Below are 23310 nucleotides of genomic sequence, written 5' to 3' on the forward strand. Positions count from 1 at the left end.
GATTATGGGTCTATTTGTAGATGTTTTGTTTAACCTGATGAGCGAGTAATCTATGTGTGTAACTAGGAAAATAGCTGCTAAAGGAGGCTGCAAGGGTTCTGTAGGAGGTGTATTTGTGATGGTCAGAGATTATTATCCAGTCTAGTGTGGAGCTCTTCTCAACAGTTTTGTTATACAGAGTAGGTGATGTAATACGCTGGGTAAGACCACATAGACTAGCACTGGAATAACAGAAGTTGAAGGAAGTGTTTTGCCAGTCAATAGTAGCGTATCCTAATATGATTTTTTTCATTCAGGAGCATATTGGATATCCAGTTAAGGATATCTTCCAAAGTGTTCATACTATTTATGGGATATCTACAGAGCAATGATACAAAGTTGCATTTTTATATTTAGTTTGAGTATGAAATAAGTATTATACTTTAATTTCTCCAAGTCTTTTGGGTTTCTAATATCATGATGGGAATGGACCCCATTTGTAAGTCAGGGTACAATTAAAGTTCATAAGACTGCTATCGCTAAAGTCTTTGATGTTCACCAAAAGTGGTCTTCCCAGCACTTGCAATGTGCCCAGAATTGACTTCTTCTGTAATTCATATGGTTATATGCACTGGTAGCATATCTAAGTACAAGTGTAATTTCTTTTTTATTACATCTGCTACCCCTACTATTCCTATTCCTATTGGAATTATCTAGGTACTTTTCTTGCACATTGGGTCTCATTTTTGCCTGCGAATCCTGGTATTTTATGACTTTGTGTCTTTCTGAACATAAGATACTGTAATCACTAGCAGTAGCAACTTCAATGATCAATGTTACTTTTGTCTTTTTTTTCACGGACTACTATATCTGGTTTTCTTGCATTTATTTTTGAACTGTTGGTAATGGGGATTCCGTGTGATGTACACTTCATCATTCTTCGTAATTCTTTGTGGTTCATGTTTCCAATGCTTCTCAGCTACTTTTCTGTTGTAGTGTTTGCACAATCTCCAAACCAATGGTCTTGTCACATTAAGACATGCAACTGTTTCCAGTTTTTTTATAGAACCTGCATTTGTCTGTTTTTCGTACATGCTGAATGGACTTTGGAAACCAACATATGTGTAGTCCAATGTCCTGGGCCACCATTATTAGCCTTTCATCTTTTGGTGTCAATCCATCACTCTTTAACCACTCGTGTATAATCTTGGTTAACATGAGGTTGTTCCAGGATATCTCTGTACTTGCCACTAGATTTATGGATTTTCCAGTTTTCTTTCCTTCTCATCTGATACTTTCCCTTATATTATTTCCTTTGTCTTTTGGCACATTCAGTTGCTGTCTGATTTTTGTCTACTTCTTTTTTATTTCCATTCCCACTTTTCACTGGAATGCTTCTTCTAAACAAGGCAAGGATGTCATCTTAGACTTCTTTTCCTCTTGTTTTGAGGCTTTCCCTATGTTTGAATCTGGTGAGATCAGCATATATGCATGCAGTCCAATGAGTGCCGATCTATACACGTAATTAGTTTTGAGGTGACCCATACCCCCTTCAGAGCAACGGATATATAACCTTGGTATACACTGATTTTTATATATCATTTGATAAGCATGATGCAATTTTACTGTTTTCTTGTCTAATTGACCAGTACTTTTGGGGGCCAGTCAGACACCCCAAAGCTGTAAGTTAAAATAGGAAGAGCAACTTGATTTGTAGTTTGGACTTTATTCCTAGATGTCAAAGCAGTTTTTAATATCAGTTTTAGTCTTCTGAAGTAGTTTTTATTGAGTTTTATACTCATTTGTTTGTGTTTTACTGTTAATCCATCATCTACCCCCAAATACTCATATGCTCACTTCTGCTCAAGTTCTTTTAAATCACATTCCTGTCCCAGATTGATATTTTCTTGGTGCTGCAGCTTTCCTGTTTTAAATGTTACTTTTGCACATTTACCAATAGCAAAAATCATTCTTAATACCATTTGTGAAAGTTTTAACAGATTCTAGTTGTGCTCTCAACTCCTCATTACATGAACTATACAGTTTTAAGTCATCCACAGAGAATAGATGAGATGTCTTTAAACAAGGTTGCTTTCTGGAAGCCAAATTGCAAACATAGACTAATTTCTTAAGTAAATAGCTTAAAAGATTAAGGGCCAGACAGAAAATCACTCTTGAATATCTCCTTTTGAATTTTTATCCTTAGGCTATTTTATCTTTGTCATGGTTCAGCTGCAAAGTGGTTTGCCACTGTTTCATGGCTACTATAATGTAAGTGTCTTATACAGCTGTAAGCATTTCTATATCCATGAATGTGAAATGGTGTCAAATGTTTTATTGTGATCTATCTATGCTATACTTAAATTCTTCTCATTTTTACAGTTCTCTGTTATGGCTTGACTTAGCAAAAAATGATCCCTTGCTCTATGTGACTTTTTTGTCCTGCTGCCAATATTGATTTTTTTTTCTAAGTGACTATAAACTCTGTCTGCTTGAATTCCAGTATATAGTTTGTACATTATTGGAAGGCAAGTAATTGGGTCTATAGTTCTTAAGGTGGCTTGCATGTTCATTCTTAAGGAAGAGTATCATTTTTCCTGTTGTTAATCAGGCTTTGTGTGTTTGGGACACTCATATAAGTAATTCTTACTCAAGGCTAGATTTTTGTATAAAGATGTTAATACTTTTAGCCAGAAGTTAGGTACTGTGTCTGGACATGGGGTTTTCAATTTAGGAGCTTTATATAATTTTGCCTCAATTTATTTGGCTATTATTTCATCCCATTTCATATCTTCTACATTACAGCTCCTTACTGTTTCTTTTAATTCTTCTATCCATTCAGCATCTTTGTTATGATCAACTGGGTCTTCATAAATACTTCTCCAAAATGTGCCGATTTCTTCTTTTTTGGTGGTGTTTCTATTCCTTTTGCTTTGTTTCTCAATTCTCTACAAAATATTTTTGGGTCATCACTGAATTGCTTATTTTCACTTTTGTTTTGTATTTATCTACACACTTTCTAAGTTTTTTTGCCTGTGCAGAACGTTTTAGTATATTACTGACAATAGTATATGATAGATTTTGGTCTGTTTTGATTCTGTGTGTTGCATTCACGTCTATCTTTCTATGTATTTTTGATGATCTTTTCCCATTTCTATATTCTTCTAATGGTGATGCTTCTTGTCTTGTTTTACAGTTTTCTCTATTTTATGTTTCCATGATGGCATTTTACTTGCTCCCTACATTTCAATTGTTATTCTATATTTTTATAGTAGCACTTTATCTGTTATTAGTTTAGATGAACAGTAATATATTATATTTATTTCTGTTATACAACATGAATTTCTCTTAATAGTCTTGATTACTGGTTTCATCTGTTTAACCACTCATCACATTTTAGGTCTTACTTACTTTCTGCAATCTATTTATTTCATGGGTTCATAGGTTCATAGTTGTTTACTAGGCTAACAACTGCAAGGGCATTTTTAAGCCTAGCCATGCATCCCAAATCTCTGATAAGTTCTGATACCCTTGATAAGTGTAAGCGATGGCCTGGGAGATGAACCATTTACAGGTTATCTGGATGTCCATTAGAGACATAGGTGCCAAACCAGGGATGAATTTCCAGTTTCCCATCTAATTGTCCAAATTGCACTTGAAGTGGGTTAGGGAGGAATTCTGCTTCACATGAATAGGGACCCTGTTCCACAGATGCAGTAGTTTCTGGGATACATACCTATCTCTCCAGAAGGTCCTGTTTAAATCACAGGCAAGGTTTAAGTCTTTAGAACTGGTAAGTTCTGGTTTATAGGTTCATAGGTAGGTACTAGGCTATTGGCCCTAGGGCCTATATAAGCCTAGCTAAATAGTACCCTGGCTTTTGCCATCCAAGAAAATTATTTTCCTGTGCTGCTGTCAAGCAGAGCCACAGAAGAGATCCCCGGGGTGAATTTCCTATCTCCCATCCAATCATCAAGATTTTTCATGAAGAGTGCTAATGAGAAGCTTTGTTTGATATAGATAGGTAGTTTGTTCCAGAGTATGGGAAGTCTCTGGGACAGGAATCTATCCCTCCAGCATGTTCTGTTTATTGTGGTGACAAGGTTTAGGTCCCTAGAGCATGTAGCTTGGAGGGATTGGGATTTCTTTACGTGGAGCATGTCCAACAGCTCTGGGTTTGACATAGCTTTGTATGTTAAGCAGAGATCGCCTCTGAGTAGGCGATATGTGACAGAGTAAAGCTGGAGTTTTTTGAGACGGTCTGCATAGGGCATCTGTTTGTGGCCGGTAATCCTCTTTGTGAGGTATTTCTGCGGCCTTTCCAGTTGTTGTAGATGTCTTGTGAGGTATATACCAAAACAGGCATTGTACTCTATAATGGGTCTAATGAGTGATGAGTAAAAGGGAACAATGACCACTTTTTTCCTGGATGAGAAACCTTTCGTGATGAGGTGTGCCACATAGAAGGATTCCCTGACTACTGTGACAATGTGATTATCAAAGGAGAGACTACTGTCACCTGTGCCCCAAGGTCTCTTATCACACTTTCGGTGTTAAGTAGACTACTGCCTATGTGGTAGTCCATGGGTACATAGTTTTTACCAAAAGGGATTACAATGCACTTTTTGGCATTGAGCTTGAGGCCATGGCTCTGACACCAGGCATCTGTCTCAGTGAGGCCCTTTTGTAGGATGTCCACATCGTTAGGAGTTTTGATTATGGCTCCTAGTTTGAGTCATCTGCAGACTTTGTTAGCCAAATACCTTTTGTGTTAGCCTGTACTTCAGAGAAGTAGATACCAAACAGGAGAGGACCTAGGACTGAACCCTGTGGTACTCCACTTTTCACTGGTCTGAAGTTGGATTTAGAGTCTGCTACTTTCACAGTGTGGGTTCTGTCAGTGAGTCAGTTGGCAACCCATCTTGTGACATAGGGATTTATACCTAGTTTAGTGAGTTTGTCTATAATTCCAGAGTGGGGGATGGTATCGAAAGCCTTGGCGAGATCTAGATAGGCTGTGTGAACCACCTTACCCTCATCTACGGCTTTGGTGACCACTTCAAAGAAGTCTATCAGGTTTAGGAGACAAGATTTGCCTTTTTCAAAGCCGAACTGGGTAGGGTCCAGAGTTTGGAGATTACCAATGTCATTGTTTATAAGTTCCATGATGATACACTCCATAGCCTTGCAGACCAGGCTTGTCAGGCTAATGGGGGGTAGTTCCCGGGGTCCGTGGTATCTCCCCCTTTGCAGAGTGGGATAACCGTTGCTGTGCACCATTCAGTGGGCACAAAGCCTGAGGTGAGGCTATGATTAAACATGGTACTTAGGTGGGGTGCCAGTTAATTCTGTAGTTCATGTAGAATGCAGCCTGGGATGTTGTTGTCAGGTCCCATGGATGCTGTGTTCTTGGCTTTGGAGAGTGTGTTTTTTACCTGTGCATCCGTGATTACAGGTACTTTGCATTCTTCCATTACAGAGATGGGCCTTTTAGGGGATGAGAGAGGTGTAAAGTTAGCAGTGAACCTATCTGCCAGGATGTTGGCAATATCAGTTGGTTCTGCATATTTAGTGCCATTGTGCTATAACTCAGAGCAGATCTGAGTGTTGCCATTGAAATTCTTGACATAGCTATAGAATGCTTTGTGGTTGAGGAATCTCAGATTCTTACTGAGGCTGACCACGGAGTTCCTTCAATCATGGGATTTTACTCTTTTTTTGCAACAGTTTCTTTCTTCTGTTGTAGAGTTTGTTTATAGCAGGGGACCACCAGATTGGCTTCCTTTTTTTGGATGATAGCATTTTGGTTCTGTTAGGGATTGCACGATCCATGCACTCGTGTAAGTGTTTATAAAGTGCAATTGTATAGGATTCAGCAGTTGTATCTCTATTGTCTGTCAGCATGGGTGTCGTGAAGTTTGCCACTTCTGTCTTAAGAAGCGTGAAGTTGGCTTTGGAGAAATTTTTTACGGTAGTTTCCCTAATGGGGGTGGGGGGTGGGATGTAGATGTCTAGGGTGATTTGCTTGTGGTCAGATCTGACCAATGAGGAATTGACCTCTGGTGTGGAACACCGGTTGCCCATGTTGGTAATGACCAGGTCTAGGATATTGCTGCCCCTGGTGGGGGTGTGGATAAGTTGATCCAAGGCATTGGAATTTATGAATTCCAGAAAATGTTGAGCACAAGAGTTGGTACATGAGTAGTTTTCCCATTTAATGGTGGGGTAGTTGAAATTGCCCATTATTAGGGTGTTAGGTTGTACCCTAATATTTTCCACTGTATAAAGAAATGAAGAGTGGGAATCCTGGGACATGGTGGGGGATCTGTAACAAGCTACAATTTGCATTGCGGTCTTGCCCAGAGTTAGTTGCACTTGGATAATCTCAGATGCATTATGCTGAGCAACTAGTCTGGAGGTGTGGATATCCTTAATGAAAATGGACACGCCTCCGCCTTTAGTGCTTTGGTCCAGGTTAGGTGGCCAAAAGGTGTGGTATGAATTATAGCCTGGTAATGCAGGGGTGCTCTCTGGAGCCTTGGACCAGGTCTCTGTCACTGCACAGATGTTGATGTTCTCCATTTTAAGGAGTGCCTCAAGTGAGTGCATTTTGAGGTTTAGACTTCTAGCATTAAGTAGCATTACCCTTAGATTTTGCTTGCTTGTACCTGTTATGTGGTGAATTTGTCATTTGAATCTTGCCTAAAACAGCACTATAGGGTGTTTGTTTTATGGATATGCAGGAGGTCCATCAGAGTGGGGTCTGACAATGCCCTGTATGCCAGGCATAGATCTCCCCTCAAAAGCCTGTAGGAGACAGAATACAGGAATAGGGCCTTGAGGTGGTCTGCATAGGACATTTTACTTATGCAATGTATTCTTTTAGTGATGAATCTCTGTGGACGTTCCAATTGTTGGATATGCCTGGTTAGGTACATACCAAAGAGAGCATTGTACTCAATGATAGGTTTGATGAATGATTAATACAGTGGAACAATGACTTCCTTGGACTTAGATGCCTTTGTTTTTAAATTGCACAACATAGAATGATTTCCTTTCCACTGTAGACATGTAATGGTCAAAGGCTATATTATTATCTATGTGTGTCCCTAAGTCCCTGACTACTGGGTCAATTCTAAGGGGTGTGCTGTCAATATGATAGTTACCAGGGATGGATGACTTCCTAAAGTATACTATTATGCATTTGTTGGCATTTAGTTTTAGTCCATGGCTCTGACACCAGTTGTTTGTCTGTGTCATCCCCTCCTGGAGAACATCTGTGTCAGTGTGACATTCAATGACAGCTTCTAATTTGCAATTATCTGCAAATGTAGTAAGCCAGAGACCACTGACATTGGCCTTGATTTCAAAGAAGTAAATGCCAAAAAGGAGCAGTCCAAGGACTGATCCCTGAGGGATTCCACTTGTGATTGGCTTCTTTGTAGAGGTGAACTCCCCAATTATAAGTTCCTGGGTACTGTCTGTGAGCCAGTTGGCTACCCACTGGATGACATATGGGTTTATATCTAACCTCTTAAGTTTGTCAACAATGTCCATGTGGGGTACTGTGTCAAATGCCATGGCCAGGTCAAGTTGGCAGTGTGAATAATTTTGCCCTCATCCACTGCCTCGGTGACCTTGTCAAAGAGTCCACCAGATTGAATAGGCATGATCTGCCCTTGACGAAACCAAACTAGGTTGGGTTCATTGTCTGGAGGTTTACTATATATCTATTGATCATCTCCATGATAATTCTTGCCATGGCTTTACATATAAGACAAGTGAGACCTATGGGTCTGTAGTTTCCAAGGTCTGTAGATGGCTCACTTTTGTGCATAGAGATGACTGTTGCCTTTCTCCATTCATGAGGCACGGAGCCTGTTTGGAGGCTACAGTTAAATAGTAATTTCACAGGCCCTGATAGGTCATGTTTCATGCTGTTTAGAAGGTATCCTGGGATATTGTCTGGGCACATTGATGTAGTGTTCTTGGTGTTAGAGAGTGTATTAAGGACCTGTTGCCCAGTGATAGTAGGGGGAGTTATATCTGATGATATTTCCTGAGGGAAGGTTTCATGTATCTTAATATGTCTACACATCTCTATTACATCAAGCAGGTATTCCCTTAAATTATTTTCTTTTGGATTGAGAGCATCTTTTTTACTCTCTTTTTCCTGTGAGCAATCTATAGAAGGTTCTAAAAACTGTTCCTGTGCAATATCCTGTTCATATGCCCCACACTTCATCTACTGCTCCTTCATGTGAGAAGCCATTGGCCTAGTACTCGGCACTATTCCTTGTTTTGGAGTTGCCACTCTTTCCTACTCCTTCTCTTGCTCTGCAGTTTCAACAAGACCTTCATACCAGTCTCCTAAAGAAAACTCCAGAACGTCATCATGTTGCAAATCTTCTTCTTCCGATACCTCCTGTTCCACCTTTTACTCCTTAATCTGTGGACCCATAATTCCATCATGCTGTGACATTGCACACAATAAATCCTTCACTTTGCAGATAATCCATAGTTTCAATATCAATTTAACTTCTGCTTTATTAATTCACTTTTCTAGATTCAGTCTTTGTTTTCTTATTTTTATATTGTGTAATGTTCCATATCCATGTGTCTTTGCCTGTATTTCTCTTCAAATACCTTTGGAACTGTTTTTTTGTATTGATTAATTTAGCTTTCTCCTTTGCATAAATATTGCATCATACCAGATCTATTTTTCTTTCTCATGTCCACGTTTCTCCTTTTATACCTTCCAAACATCTTTGGGTTTTGTTCGTGATATTTTTGCACTTCCTGTCATTTCTTTTTCTAGGTGGCCTAAAGTTCCTTTGTCTGTGTAATGCTTTTCATAAATCTGCTGTACTAATTAACACAGATATTCTTTGAAGCATTTGAAAGTTTTCTTGTGCATGCATTTTTCCCTTTAATTTCTCTTGTAATCTTTCTCTTTATGCTTTGCTTGGAAATTCTAGGCTTCTTGTGTAATAGTAACAATACATCATTTCTTCCTTATCCTCAATAGTCCACTTTGTCACAATTATGCTCTTTTTTTGACCTGTCAGTTTTGTGTTTTTTTGTAGACTTTCTCCTTCTACAATGGGGTGGGGGGGGGCATCTTCCTCCTAAGCCTGGCCTAATCCTGTTGTAGGAATGTTTCTGTATCTTGATGATTTTGCACTGCCTTTTTCCTAGTCCTGGCACCAATGTGTACACCAGGATTGGGCACTTTTTATCCTGGGACCTGTATGCCCAGCTCTCTTTTAAATCGACCATTCTCCATGACATAGGCTATATAAAATATAGTCTCTATATCACTGTTGTCTTAGTTAGATTTTGTGAAATCAGGGTCCACCAAGTGAAAGTACACACCAAGACCTGGGGATGAATTCAAATCCAGCAGAATTATTCTCCTTGTCTTGCTGATTTCATCTCTCTATTCATATCCTCTTTCCATTCAGACCTTGTCTGAAGTATTTCATCATTGTGAACTTGAAAATGATGTTGCTATATGCAGTGAGGTCAAACAGATTGGAGTATAAGCATGATATTCTACTAGTGTTTTAGGATTTGATCTGTTATGATGATTTTATAACCTGTAGAACGTATTTCAGACTCTTTTATGTTGGATTTTAGCCATGTTTTGGTAATACTTATAGAATATATAGTGTGTACTGAGCTACCCATCCATGAAGTTCTGCAGTTTTGTTACATATATTGCAGATGTTTAAAGAGGTTATCTTTAGTTTTTGTTTTTTGATGAGGAAGGGGAAGTGGTGTGGTATTAGGGTAGAAGGTGATTCAATTTAATTACAGTGTTGTTATGGTGAGTAATAGAACTTGGGTTTGGGTGGATGTCTACCTAGTGAGATATTTTAGGAGAGTATAAGGAAAGATTGGGATGTTCTTTTGTGGTGATTTTTATTTTTCATTTTAGTTCTGGACTTCTGTGACTGTATTCAAAAATCCTTGTCCTGAATCAGCTGGAATACGACTCCAGGTGGCAGGAGAAAGCTTAGTGATTGCCCTTTCATCAATGGCCATTTAAAATGTGGGTCTGATTATGGTAAGGGTCTCAGCATTTAAATCTCTAAGATAATATCCTTACTGTTTTATGTGCAAACTGGATGTAAGGGGTGGGGTAGTAACCTAGTTTAATGATTTTACAGATTTCTGAGGCAAGTAACAGGGTAGCTAATTCATTTACTGGCAACCACTTGTCCTTGTTTAGGATTAAGCAATGGTGTGGTCTCTGGTCAGCAAATTTGCAAATTGTATTCATTGCAATCTATATTTTTGTGTGTTTGTGCTGAAGTAGAAGGTTGCTAAAGGAAGGGCATATTCAATTTTAGGATTAATACATTCCTTGCTAGGGAAGTGGCAGGAAGTTGGTGCAAGAAGACGAACTATTGACTAACAGTTTTAGCTAGGAGAGGGCTTTATTAATGACTGTGTTGTTACATTTACAAAATGAGAGTGATTAGTCTCATATCAGTCCTAAATATCTGTGTTTTAAAACTACTAGAAGAGAATTCCCATTTCAGTCTAAGACATGTATGTTGGGATTTCTGGGAGCTTTTCCAGTGTTCATGATACTAGATTTTAATGTGTTAATAATCTAAGTCCAGTAACAAGTGCTAGTGAAACTGTCCTGCAGTTTCTCCTGGAGGTTTGGTAAGTTATTACTACCTTCTAGAATACTTGTGACTTACAAACCAGATTATTCTCCTTTTCATCCTCAGAAACAGAAGAGTCAGGGTCTCCTAAATGCCAGACTTTCCTTTTTTTATTTTTGTTTGCTTTTCTGATACCGAATGTTTGCTGGCTTCTGGCTGTAAGCTCTGTAACAACTGAGGGAAGTTTTGAGCAACCTTAACTTTACCTTGAGAGGGAAGGAGGGAGGGAGGGAGGCACATGGAGATAGGCACTAAGGGCCCACCATAAGGCAGGAGCTTTGGTTTGGCAGAGGCCTGTGTCTCCATTGTCTGGGTCTTAACATGGCAAGTTGAGCATAAGATCTCTGAAAAAGAAAAGGGGTATCCTTGGGTTCTGATTTTCTATGAACTCAGACATCTTCCTCTAAAATGACCAAGAGAATTCAACAATCCCCTTGCTCAATACTAAGATGCCATTTGGGGGTCAAAGTCTGGCTGGTGTTAGCTGCCTGTTGCCTAGTTACGTTTTTGGTCCATTAGGAAGTGCAGAGCACTGATGGTACAGCAGCTACAAAGGTAGTGTTTCCACAAGTCTCAACTTTTAGAGATGGGGGAGGCTGCTCCACTGCCTCGATGGAGCTCATATCCACATACCTAGCATCTCCCCATTAGATTCCAGGGTTTCCATGGACTTTACCTTTGGGTCTCACCTCTCTGTCTTTTTCTTTTTGAGGGAGACATCCAAGCCACCATCTTTTGTGTCTGTCTCCATTGTCAAGGAGCATTTTTTTTTTAAATGACTGCAAGCTTTTTCTTGGCCAAAGGATAAGTCTGAAGAACCTGAAGGGCTTCACACTTTTTCTTACAGGACTTGTGATAGAAGACAGAGTTTTCAAGATTTTCAAATTTGCCTGTTGCATGCTATCTAAATGGTCTACACATGAAATGCTGTATTAGATAGTAGTATAAACTCTTTCTCAAATGACCAAGAAGGAAGAACGCAACACACTCTGGTTTCACCCAAGTCCTGGTAGTCTGTCTAACCTTTTTTAGTTAGAAGATGGCATTGAAACTTTGAAATGGTAAACTACCATCTAATTGCTGATAACTGCTGTACAGTAAAACCGTTTAACACTTAACATTTTCAAAATGTATTTTAGTAAACAAAGATTTGTCTGTCCTAAAAGCACAGCATGCACAGGGATTTTTAAGCACAAGAACAGTGCTGCAGAAACGTGGTATATGTTTGGTAATTGTGTCTGATGCAGACTGTTAAGCTTAAAGCACCATCTATGAACAGCATGCTTTTTCTGAACCGTACACCATTTTTGCTACCTGTGTTCTGTATATGTATTAATTCCTAGGGAAATATGAACTCTTTTAGTTACTGCTAATTTTGTCTTGAAGTTTGTGTTCATTAATAAAGTTGTTATATAATGTAATGTCTTTGAACTTTTTTATGACAGTCTCTGAATTCAAGGATTCTGTGAAGGGGGTTTCAAAATTGCTTCATGGCATCATCAGCTCTGGTATCAGCAGGTAGCTTCATGAAGAGTTTTATGCCCAGTCAGATAACTGCATAGTGCTGATGGTCACAAGCAGAGCAAAATATAATTGAATAAACTACCCTGGTGGCCCAACTACATAAAAAAATACATCCAAAGGGAAAAAAATAATTTACATTATACAGAACAGCCAAAACATCAAAAATGTTACCAAAAACATGAAAAATACTATTAGATCTCAAAAAGTAACCCATGAGTTTAGGCTAGCATTTACCTCTATGCCGGATGGCAATGGACCTGTGGAACCTAGGCCTGAATCTCAACATTCAACTGCAGGCCAAATTCGTACCAGGAAAAGAGAATTCACTAGCAGACAGCTTAAGCAGAACTACCACGGATGCTGACAAATGGATGCTGCATCCAGACATCTTCAAAATCATAACAAACAAATGGGGAATGCCAGAGATAGACCTGTTCGCCTCCCCACTCAACCACCAACTGAAGAAATTCTGCTCAAGAGAATACCACCCACAAGCCTGGAGGGTGGACTCCCTTTCTTTCAGCTGGAAGGCCCTGACAGTTTATGCCTTTCCACCTCTCCCACTGATGTACAAAGTTCTACTGAAGATCAGGGAGGAACAGCCAAAGGTGATTCTGATAGCTTCAGACTGGCCAAGGCAGCATTGGTATTCGCTACTGAGAAGCATGTCTCGGACGAACTCATGGCCTCTACCTCTATGGCCTTTACTTCTAACGCAGAACAACTACAAGACCCTGCATCCAAACTTGAAAACATTGCAGCTAACTGCCTGGAAAATTGCATAAAACAAAACCAAAATGTTTTATCTCAGAGGGTCAAGGACATTATCCTGGAGGCTCGCAGACCCTCCACAAGAAAAACATACTCAGCTAAATGGAAGAGATTCCTCATCTGGAGTGCATCAAAGGGTACAAATGTCACACTGGCAAACCTAGCACACATCCTAGAATACTTAGCAGAACTGTTCCACAATGGCCTGTCCTATTCTTCCATTAAGATTCATGCTTCAGCAATTTCAGCAGAGTACAACATGGATCCTCCTATCTTCTCTCACCCTCTCCTCAGACAATTCTTAAGAGGGATCAAAAATGTAAAACCTCCAAGCAAACCACCTCTGCCTGCATGGGATCTCAATTTTGTGCTGGAAAGGTTGGGATCCCCTAATCAGAGATATAAGGTCCTCAGCAAGGTCGAGAATCTGAGAACTTGAGGAAGGTCTCTGAGAGGAAGCTTTTGTTGGTAAGGCCTTGGAAATTTTAGCTGCTTTAGCCCTGGAGAAGGCCTTAATAGACATGGAAGCAGGGGGTCTAGCTGCCCCACGTGCAGGAGTAGAGATGTCCAATGGAATGGTGTCGGACAATTCTTGTGTGCCTGCTTCTTCGGTAGGAATTTCTGTAGCCGACTCAGCCGGGGCCTCTCTGGCCTCAGTTGTCGGAGGCATGTTTTCGGCAGAAGGAAGAACCGAGGACTTGGTTTCAGCCGAAACCGAGACACTCGCGGTAGGCCTAACCGTGGTTTCAGCCGAAACCGCGGGCTGCGAGTGTCAGTCCTTTTCCTTGCGTTTTTTTGGCTAAATGTGTAGTCGGAGTCTCCGACAGCATTTTATATGCAAAAGCGGGACCAAAAAACTCTTCTGCAAACTCTGACCGACGTCTAAGTGTCCGTCGGTTGAAGGAAGCACAGGCTAAACAAGCTGATACGTCGTGGTCTGGGCCTAAGCAAGGAAGGCAGTAAGAGTGGAAATCCTTATGAGGTATTTGTTTCCCACAAGTTAAACAATTATTTACTTTGTCTGACATTGGCTGAGGCAAGAAAGAGTCCCCAACGGAGTACTTAGCTTTTTTAGAAGTCTTCGGTAGCTGAAATCTCTGGATCTGACCGACCGGCACTTGCGAACAGCTTCTGCTTCGGGCACCACGCGGCAAGAAAGACTGAGGAAAATGGCGTCGGCTGATGCCTTTATACCCCAGAAGCTATGACGTTGGGTGAAGTGTGACATCAGCCGAGGCCAGACCCAGACATTGGAATCCGGCCGACCGAAGGGCTGCCTGAGGCAGGACAACCCATATGTTATGACTGCAGATGCATCCTTGAAGGACATCTAAGGAACAGCTCAGCATTGCTGTGAAAATTCAAAAGGCACATCTCATTCTGGTACAACAGATGCTGGCACTATACTAAGAAAAAAAAAAAGTCAGTTCTAACTTTGCCACCAAGACTTCCATCCAAAGTTCACAAACCTTTCATTGCCTTTACACCCACTATTAGCAAAAAAGGAACATGTACTGTATGTACTAAGGCCAAAAATACTTAGATATTTAATAAATAATGCTAAGCATGCCCTAAAGAGCCACTTCTCAAACTATTTAACCTAAGCTGAGCTACAGGATATGTCCCCGAAGCATGGCATACCACAATGTGATGCACCTACATAAGCATGGCTTTACCACAGACGCATCTGTAAAGGAATGCATTATAAATGACCTAATAAACTATGATATCAAAAATATTGTTAGGTTCTATCCTCAGAAGTTTGGTTTTGTCAAAAGAAGATCCTACATTTCTTTGAGAGGGTGACTGTGACTGTTAATAACAGTCAAGTTGTTCACTTGGCACATCTTGACCTGGCCAAGGTGTTCAACACTATACCTCATGCAGGCGCTGTAAGTAAGCTAAATGCTTTAACATATATCCCAATGTGATAACATGGATAGGAAACTGGCTAAAACACAAAACACACAAAGTTTGAATGGCAGATACCTCATTGAGAAGTATGAAAGTAACCACTGGTGTCTCCCAGAGCTCAGTTTTGGGACCCCTCCTTTCAGCACTTCCTTTTCTGATCTCCAGACCAGGAACCAGGGCCTCTGGCCAGATAAGACTGCAGATGACTGTCATTTGGGAGTTATTATCAATTACACCTCTGACACCAAAACCTTATAGCAAAAACTCATATTTGTAAATAATTGATGACTGAAAATGGGCTCAAATTAAATCCAAAAAAGTGCAACATCAATTCATTTAGTAAACAACCATTCCTCTCAGCATGCAGTACAGATAACACCTCACTACAAGATAAAAATGTAGTTAGGGACCTTGGAACATATGTTGATAATTCTCTTTTAATCATTATTTGACAACAGCAGCTAGAAAATCCCACTACTTACTGCAGTTAATTGCCAAGGGAATATCATCTAGATCTCAAGAGTTTATCAATTCATTATATTCAGTATTAATTAGACAAAAAATAGACCTCTTAAAGATGCACCTCACTAGACATATCAAATGATTTGAAAGACCCCCAGCGGTTCTTAACTACAAAGATCACAGGCTTAAAGATCATGAACTATCAAAAGAGGCTAGAAGCACTGTCCCTTTATTTAGTATTCTATAGACTCTTGAGGAGAGATCTATGCTTCCCTTCCTGCACCATTAGAGACCCAGGTAACCTGTATCTCCTGTATCTCTGTCAGTCTACTTTTTCCACAAATACCATAACAAGTGTCCAAAATCTTCACTGGCAGATAAATTACATGTGATGAAGAGACAAATTTATCACATAGTGTCTCCCATCTCAGGAACACAGAACCCCTGAAGGTTAAGCAGTGCCGTCCTTCAAACAAAACCTGTATGATTTAATGGGTACCACCAAATCTACCCTGGGATTAACTGGCATAGCCATCTTGGGGATATTGGCTGAGGGTAAGTGCTAACAAGGCATAAATGGTCAAGAGACTCAAATGCCTTGAAACTCCTATGAATTCTATGAAGCGTCAATAAAGTTTAAACCCTACAACACAAATACTAACTGACTGTATCCCATAACCACTTTTCAGAAAATTTTACTTGCAAATGTATTATTCTTAATTCATTTAATATTGTCTTTCACACATTTATTACATCTCTCAAACCCCTACAGGCAAATAATTGTAATCTAAAACGTTTCTTCCTTTTTGAGAAAAAGGAATTAAAGCTTTGATCATTTTACTAAATCTTCTCTATACTCTCTCTGAATGTAGGTTTGTAACCTTGTTGTAACAATAAAAATTATCCCAAATCAATGACAGATACAATTATAATACACGACGTGTGCCAGCAGCCATAGTTCAAGCACTGAGAAACATGGCATTTATGTCACAAAAGATGAGTCTGTGAACACCATGAAGTCACATTTTTGGTTGGCTTTTCAGCTGTTCTTCTCCTTACTACAGCAGTATCATAACTGTAACAAAGCTATGTGAAAAATCAGGTAAAAAACCTTCACACCTAATCTGCTGCGTACATATTCCACATTCTGTGAATGCAGGCTCATGCTTTTGGGGCAGCGGTCAATATCTGCATCATGGTTTCTTATCACGGCTCTGTACTAACTGCATATCATGCATGTGAAAGCAAACAGGATCCAACGTGTGCATCCATGAAGAAAAACACTGCCATTTTAGATGACATCAGACAGTACATCCTACACTTCTTTCTTTCTCATCTCATATGCGAAAAATAGTGAACGAAGATGAAACAAGCTTACACTGTGTGCTTATTTAGCTTACTATGAGGTTCAGAAGTCAGGTATTTTAAAATAATTATATTCTCGAGTTTCAGGATGCTTGTGCAAATAATGAACATGGAGCTACCAGTATTTAGTTTATAACCAGTATGTATTTTTATATCCTGAATATATGTATTGTCAATTACCTGTCCACTAACAGAAGCCCTAACATAGCTAATTTAGAATTCTGGAGTCTGACAATTGACAAACAGTATTTCTATAATACAAGTAATTTAGTCTATTAATAAATGCTACATATTAAAAAATAGTTCAGCCCCAACATCCAGAAGAAAGATTCATTTTCATTACCATGTTCAAGCAGAAATTAAACACTAGAATTAATATGCATGTTTAGATTCTCACTTCCTATGAAAGCATATTTTTCACCTGCATATATTGTATTCTCTGATGCCAGATGTGGACACTGAATGAAGTTCTTTCACAAATAACCTCACCTTTACTGGCAGCACTAGTCATCTCACTTGAAATATGTTGCTCTTGAGGCACAGAATGACTGCTTTCAATGTCATCTGTGCAGTCTAAATCACATCTTTCCCTGTTTCTGTTAATTTCATCTGAAACAGAAATAAATGTACTCGAATTATTACATACTCTAGTGTTACAGGTCTTACATGATATCAAACAGTGGTCCTGACAATAGCAGACAGCGGTTAATAAAAATTAACGGACAGAAAATGATCAGCATTTCTATAGTTAACAGCAACAATGATGCAAATATTGTATTTTTCTGCTCAAGGTGATATGTTTATACAGCACCTAGTAACAACTATCATATTTTATGAAGATAATTAAAAAGTCTGCATTAGCAAACACGACTGGGCAATCAGTTTACAGGCTACATTTATAAGGCTACTGTAGGGCATGACACAAGGCTGGGAGATCAACACTTAATGGGAAAATGCAAATTAATGAAGACGCAAAGATAGACATACATGTTGCATTTGTTTTACAGTGAACATGTTTTCATTAACAGGCATGCTTGGCATTGGGTATCATGATATGATGAACATTAGAAATGCTGTATATAGTGCTCAGGAATCTTATTTACATTAGATTTTTCAAACTTTAATTATTCAATAGAACAAACCAGCAAAATACAACAAGCAGATAACCCATTAACATTGCACAAAAGTAATTCATTTTGTTACAAAATGTTGCATTATCTTTCACATTAATTAGCACATTGAAAAAGACCCAATTCTACAAACTTATACAGCAATAAAATTCTTGAGGATACCCTTTAAATGAGTATACCCAAGACCTAACATTGCCTTTCCTCTAAATGATGTCACTAAAGATTTCCAGATTGTTATAGGAAAACCTTTTACACTTTTCTTCATCATCTTCCTACTCCACAACTCTCACTCACTCACTGCATTCCAGCTTTAAAGCCCAAAAGGGTAGCAGAAGGGAGTATAAAAAATACATGATAGTATAATGATAAAAAGACTGGGCCAAACACGCAGATGGAAATAGCGTTCAATTCCTTATGAAGGGTTTTGCATTGTCACTTTGATGTTTCTTTTCATCAAGACTTTGCACTAAAATTGACCACTAAGATATTAGGAAAAGGTTTCCTTTCCCTATTGTTGCAATGCTCTGTTCAGCTTTGATGGTTTATGTAGCATTTATATATCTAATAATAACCTATTCATTGAAATTAACAGTATTCCCTGGCCTTGCATAACCTAAAGGCAGCATTTAAAGACCTACATCATGACCTTCACTAGTTAGGGGGATAAGGGCCATCCAACATTGGTCGACACCCCTTCAACACTAATGAGGGACTGAATTGCTACAGAAAAGTAAATCAAATATGCAACATTGTCATTTTGTGAAACACCCCTCTAGCAATTCCTAGTCCCAGTTCCCCTCAGTCTTTCAGAGGATCCAGTTCCCTCAGTCTTTCAGAGGATGCACTGCCAAAGCTGTATATAATTTACATGTGTAAACATATATTTTTCATTAATTTTGTGACCATGGATGGTATTCATAGTCCCATGTTTCATAAATGCGTAAGGCAAATGTGCAAATACTATCATTACGCTTGCATGTAAATATGTAAACTGCTGGTAGTGCTGGTTACAGAAGTTGTCAGACCTGTGACAGAATGGGCACAACAGTCTAGTATACCTGGATCTGTGTAAACTGAGATAAGAAGAATGTTAATATTGTGCAGCTGTCCCAAGTATCATGCACATGATGCATGTGGGTATGTTCACGAATGCTTTCGCATATTTTAGCAGCTGGCACTGAGCATAGACATGAACTAGTCTCGTATGAATGTTGTATAATTTTGCACAAGAACTTGTGCAGAATGTGGCTGAGCACCACTGGATAGCAGCTTACTGAAACTTGTATGAGCATTGAATTCAGTTTATAGGCTTATTTATCCAGGCACCCAGTTGTGGATTTCATAAGTTAAGAAAGGGGAAAGAAAGCAGACAAGGAAAACAAAAGGAATACATTAACAGGATTACACTAAAGGAGCTGGGAAAGGATGGGCAATATATATTTTTTTTTGGGATAGACTCTCATTTTCCCAAATATATACATACAAACACACACACACATATATATATATATATATATATATATACATATATATATATATATATATATATATATATATATATATATATATATATATATATATATATATATATATATATATATATATAAATATGGTTTACCATCAGAAGGTCGAACCTGACCCCATCAAATGATGGGATCATTGACTCACTTCAGCAAAACCGACAATGTCAAATTCCGACATTGTCGAAAAACGACTCGCCATAAACCGCACAACGGAGTTTAACATGGGTCAAGATGGGGGCGAAATTCGTACTTTGACAATGTCGGGTTTGATATTGTCACCATTCAACCTCCAGACTTCGACTGAAGTGGGTTCGACTGAACCCACTTCGACCTATTGATAGTCACCCTATATATATATATATATATATATATATATATATATATATATATATATATATATATATATATATATATATATATATATATATATATATATATATATATATATATATATATATATATATATATATATATATATATATATATCTATACACACTCATATATATGGGTTCACTTAATAATCCTGAAATCCTGAAATATTAAATTTTAGAATCCCGAGATCATAAAGCCGAAACCTGAAAATCCTGAAACCCCAGAAGGGCGAATTTCAAAATCCCGAAGTACGAAGATGTTGAAGTAGCGCTTCTGGTGTTGCGTTGTGTGAATGGATAGCTGGAAGTTCAGGTAAGTATTTATGTTTAAGGGTTTTGGTTAGAGGCTTTAGTGTGTGTCAGTGAGTTTTGTTACTGTGATGTGTGTGCGTGAGGGGAATGTAGCTTGTATGTGTATATATATATATATATATATATATATATATATATATATATATATATATATTTATCTATATATATATATATATATATATATATATATATATATATATATATATATATATATCTATATCTATATATATATATATATATATATATATATATATATATATATATAGTACCCCTTTACAATCCCAAAATACTGAAAGCTCGAATTTCAGTATCTCAGGACTGTAAAGGCGAAAATGTAAAATCTCGAAAGTGCATAAGCACGAATTCAAATAGCTCAAATCCGCACTTATGCAGTGTAGCAATCGGACAGGAAGTGTTTGGCCGGGATGCTTTACGGAAGTGAAGGTAAGTGAGTGTATGTGAGTTTTATTGTAAGTTGTGTGTATGGGTTAGGGTAGGGAGGTTGTGTCTGTGTATGTGTTATGTGCATGTGTGAGGGAGTGTGGAATGTCTGTGTGTGAGTGATGCATTTTTCAACTGTTAGTGCAATCTCAGAGTTGGTATATATAAGTAGGGGGGGTGTGGGGGTGCAAGGATCTTGTCCCCCTGCATAGATGTACTGTAGGATTGTTTAGTTTGTGTGTTGTGGGTTGAATAGTGTGCGTGTTGTGTGGTGTATGGTTTGTGAATGTTCAGGATTTCAGTTTTTCGAGTCTGTGTGTTTTGAGATTGTGGGCTGTTCCACTTTATAGTCTTGAGATACTGGAATTCGAGCTTTCAGTATCTCGAGATTATAAAGGGGAACCATATATATGTGTGTGTGTGTGTGTGTGTGCACGCATGTAGCTCTCTCTTTCTCTCTCTCAAAATCCTATATAACTGAACCTTATTTTCGTGAGACAAAAATACTGAAATGTTGAATTCCTAAATGGTGAATTTTTTCCGGGGTAAGTAAACACTTGGTCAGCATGCCCTTTTCTCCACTGTAGTGTAATCCTGCAGTTGGTATATATAGCTAGGGGGTGTGGGGGGGGTACAGTGGAGGGTTTATTTATACGGTGCATTTTTTGTTTAATTTTGGGCAAGTGTTTCCTTACCCTGGGAAAAATTTGCCATTCGGGAATTCATGGTTTCGGGATTTTGATCTCATAAAAAATAAATTTCGATTGTATGGGATACCGATGTTTAAAAGTAGATCCACATATGATACACGCACACACACACACACACACACACACACACACACATACACATTATATATATGTATGTATATATATATATATATATATATATATATATATATATATATATACATATAAGGGGAATATGGGGAAGGAAGAAGGGTAGTGTGTGTAGAAAAGATGGTTAGAGAAGAGATAAGTGTATTGACATGAGCATACCCATTGCACACAAGCATATTGACTATGAACACCTGTTTGCCTTATCTACCACAATCTCACTAACTTGCTTTATAACAGACTTTCAAAGCACTTTTACCACATTTCAGACATGATTTGTTGTTAACTTCAGATCTCATTCTTATTGGACGCTACACTACCCTTAATATTTACCTTTCATAAGCATTTCAGACAAGCATTATAATCAAAGTAAATCAGTTTTCTATTTTGTCTGTACTACCCTACTCTGAAAGAATTAAACTTTCTCAGACTTTCTCTCTTAATGCCAAACATTTCACTAGGCTCTTGAAAGAATAATATGGATCCTTGCTCCTCAGTCATTAGGTTTCATGCATACTTTATCCCCTCTGTTTCCTAGCCATCACACTAGACAGAGATCTGGACAACAGTTATGGCACTTCTACTAATACCGTTTCATTTCAGAGGTGTGAGGTGCTATCACTTCAGGTTTCAGTTTGGCAGAACCCGAATTTGTTTTTCAAAGACATCTACCTTTTCAATGCCATCATTCATACCATTACTATGTGTTTGGTGGAAACTAGCAAAGCTTTCTCCTCTAGGACCTCCAGTATAGATTAACATGGATGGCACGTATCTTTAAACTAGATAATATGCCCCACCCAGTAGACAGAAGCTAGTCCTTCATCTCACACTATAAAAATTCATGACTTTCACTGCAGTGTCCATCCCTAATTACATGAGTACCTTCGAAAATTAGTGTTGGTGCTGACTACCTTATGTATGCCATCTGCAGAGTCAGTGTAACATAACAAAAGCACATCACCTTGTTTGCAGAACCCCGATGATGCTCCATTTCTGTTTTTCGGTCCCTTCCTCCATCTGGCCAACATTGTTCAGCACCTGCTCTAACAAGGATTGCTTCCAATCTGTGAAATGGCAAGATGCTTTATTAAGTACTGATAACTGTTGAAAAAAGAATGCATTCTTTCTTTAATAATGCATAGTGTAGGACTTGGTCAGATATATGTAAGACACTGGACATTCCTGGGAGGTATTGCATAGCAGTGCTTCAGAAGAATACATGCACACAGGCAAACAGATACTGGGTGTTGTCAAACAAGTAATTCATTGCAGTTCTATCATTCACTATCTGGACATATCCTCAGTACAACAACTTACAAGTGCAGAAGAACTGAAGGAATGGGGGAAATAAAAAACACTTGTCATGACAGTTTTCATGTTTACAGTTCCAAAAAATATTTATACAATGAAAACCAGTAGAAAAACTACACAAAAATGCAGAAAACAGTGGATGATGTAAACTAGTAATGTATAATACTAGTTTACTTCATCCACTGTTTTCTGTATTCTTTTAGGTTTTTCTACTGGTTTTCATTGTATAAACATTTTTGGGGCTGTAAACATGAAAAAGTACAGTTTTGTACCTACCATAAATGTAGATGTTCGAAGATCCACATTGCTGCAGTCCTTACATATGGGTAGTCCGCTGTCCTCGGTCGGCCCGAATACCAAAGTATTAGGCTGACGTCAGTCATGGGCGCTCAGATCTGACATCAGAGCGTCAGGGTATAAAAGCGCATGACCAACGTCATATCCTCAGTCTTTTCTTGCCCCAGATGTCAGAAGGCCCAAAAAGAAAGGCCACAGCCAAAAACAGAATACCTCCCAAAAACATGCCCAACAACAACCACCACCCAAACCATATAACCATGCCAAACTACAGTGGGGAAGGAGGGAGGGTAAATTGGACTGCAGCAATGTGGATCTTCGAACATCTACATTTATGGTAGGTACAAAACTGTACTATGTTCTTCATCTCACATTGCTGCAGTCCTTACATA

General features: G+C 38.6%; 1 protein-coding gene across 1 annotated transcript in view; it reads right to left on the minus strand.

Moving 5' to 3' along the window:
• The window catches only part of LOC122804575 (tumor necrosis factor alpha-induced protein 2-like), a 572021-nt gene that overhangs the window by 377045 nt on the left and 171666 nt on the right, over positions 1-23310 (minus strand). Inside the window, exons 3-4 of the mRNA XM_044074523.1 lie at positions 22272-22374; positions 17184-17303 (exon numbers count right to left, since the gene is read on the minus strand). Of these exons, the coding sequence (XP_043930458.1) occupies positions 17184-17303; positions 22272-22338 (187 nt within the window). The 5' untranslated portion in view covers positions 22339-22374. The remainder of the gene's footprint in view (positions 1-17183; positions 17304-22271; positions 22375-23310) is intronic.

Source organism: Protopterus annectens, chromosome 6.part0 (assembly GCF_019279795.1).
Source record: "Protopterus annectens isolate FY-2018-M chromosome 6.part0, PAN1.0, whole genome shotgun sequence".
In the NCBI taxonomy this organism is placed as follows: domain Eukaryota; kingdom Metazoa; phylum Chordata; order Ceratodontiformes; family Protopteridae; genus Protopterus; species Protopterus annectens.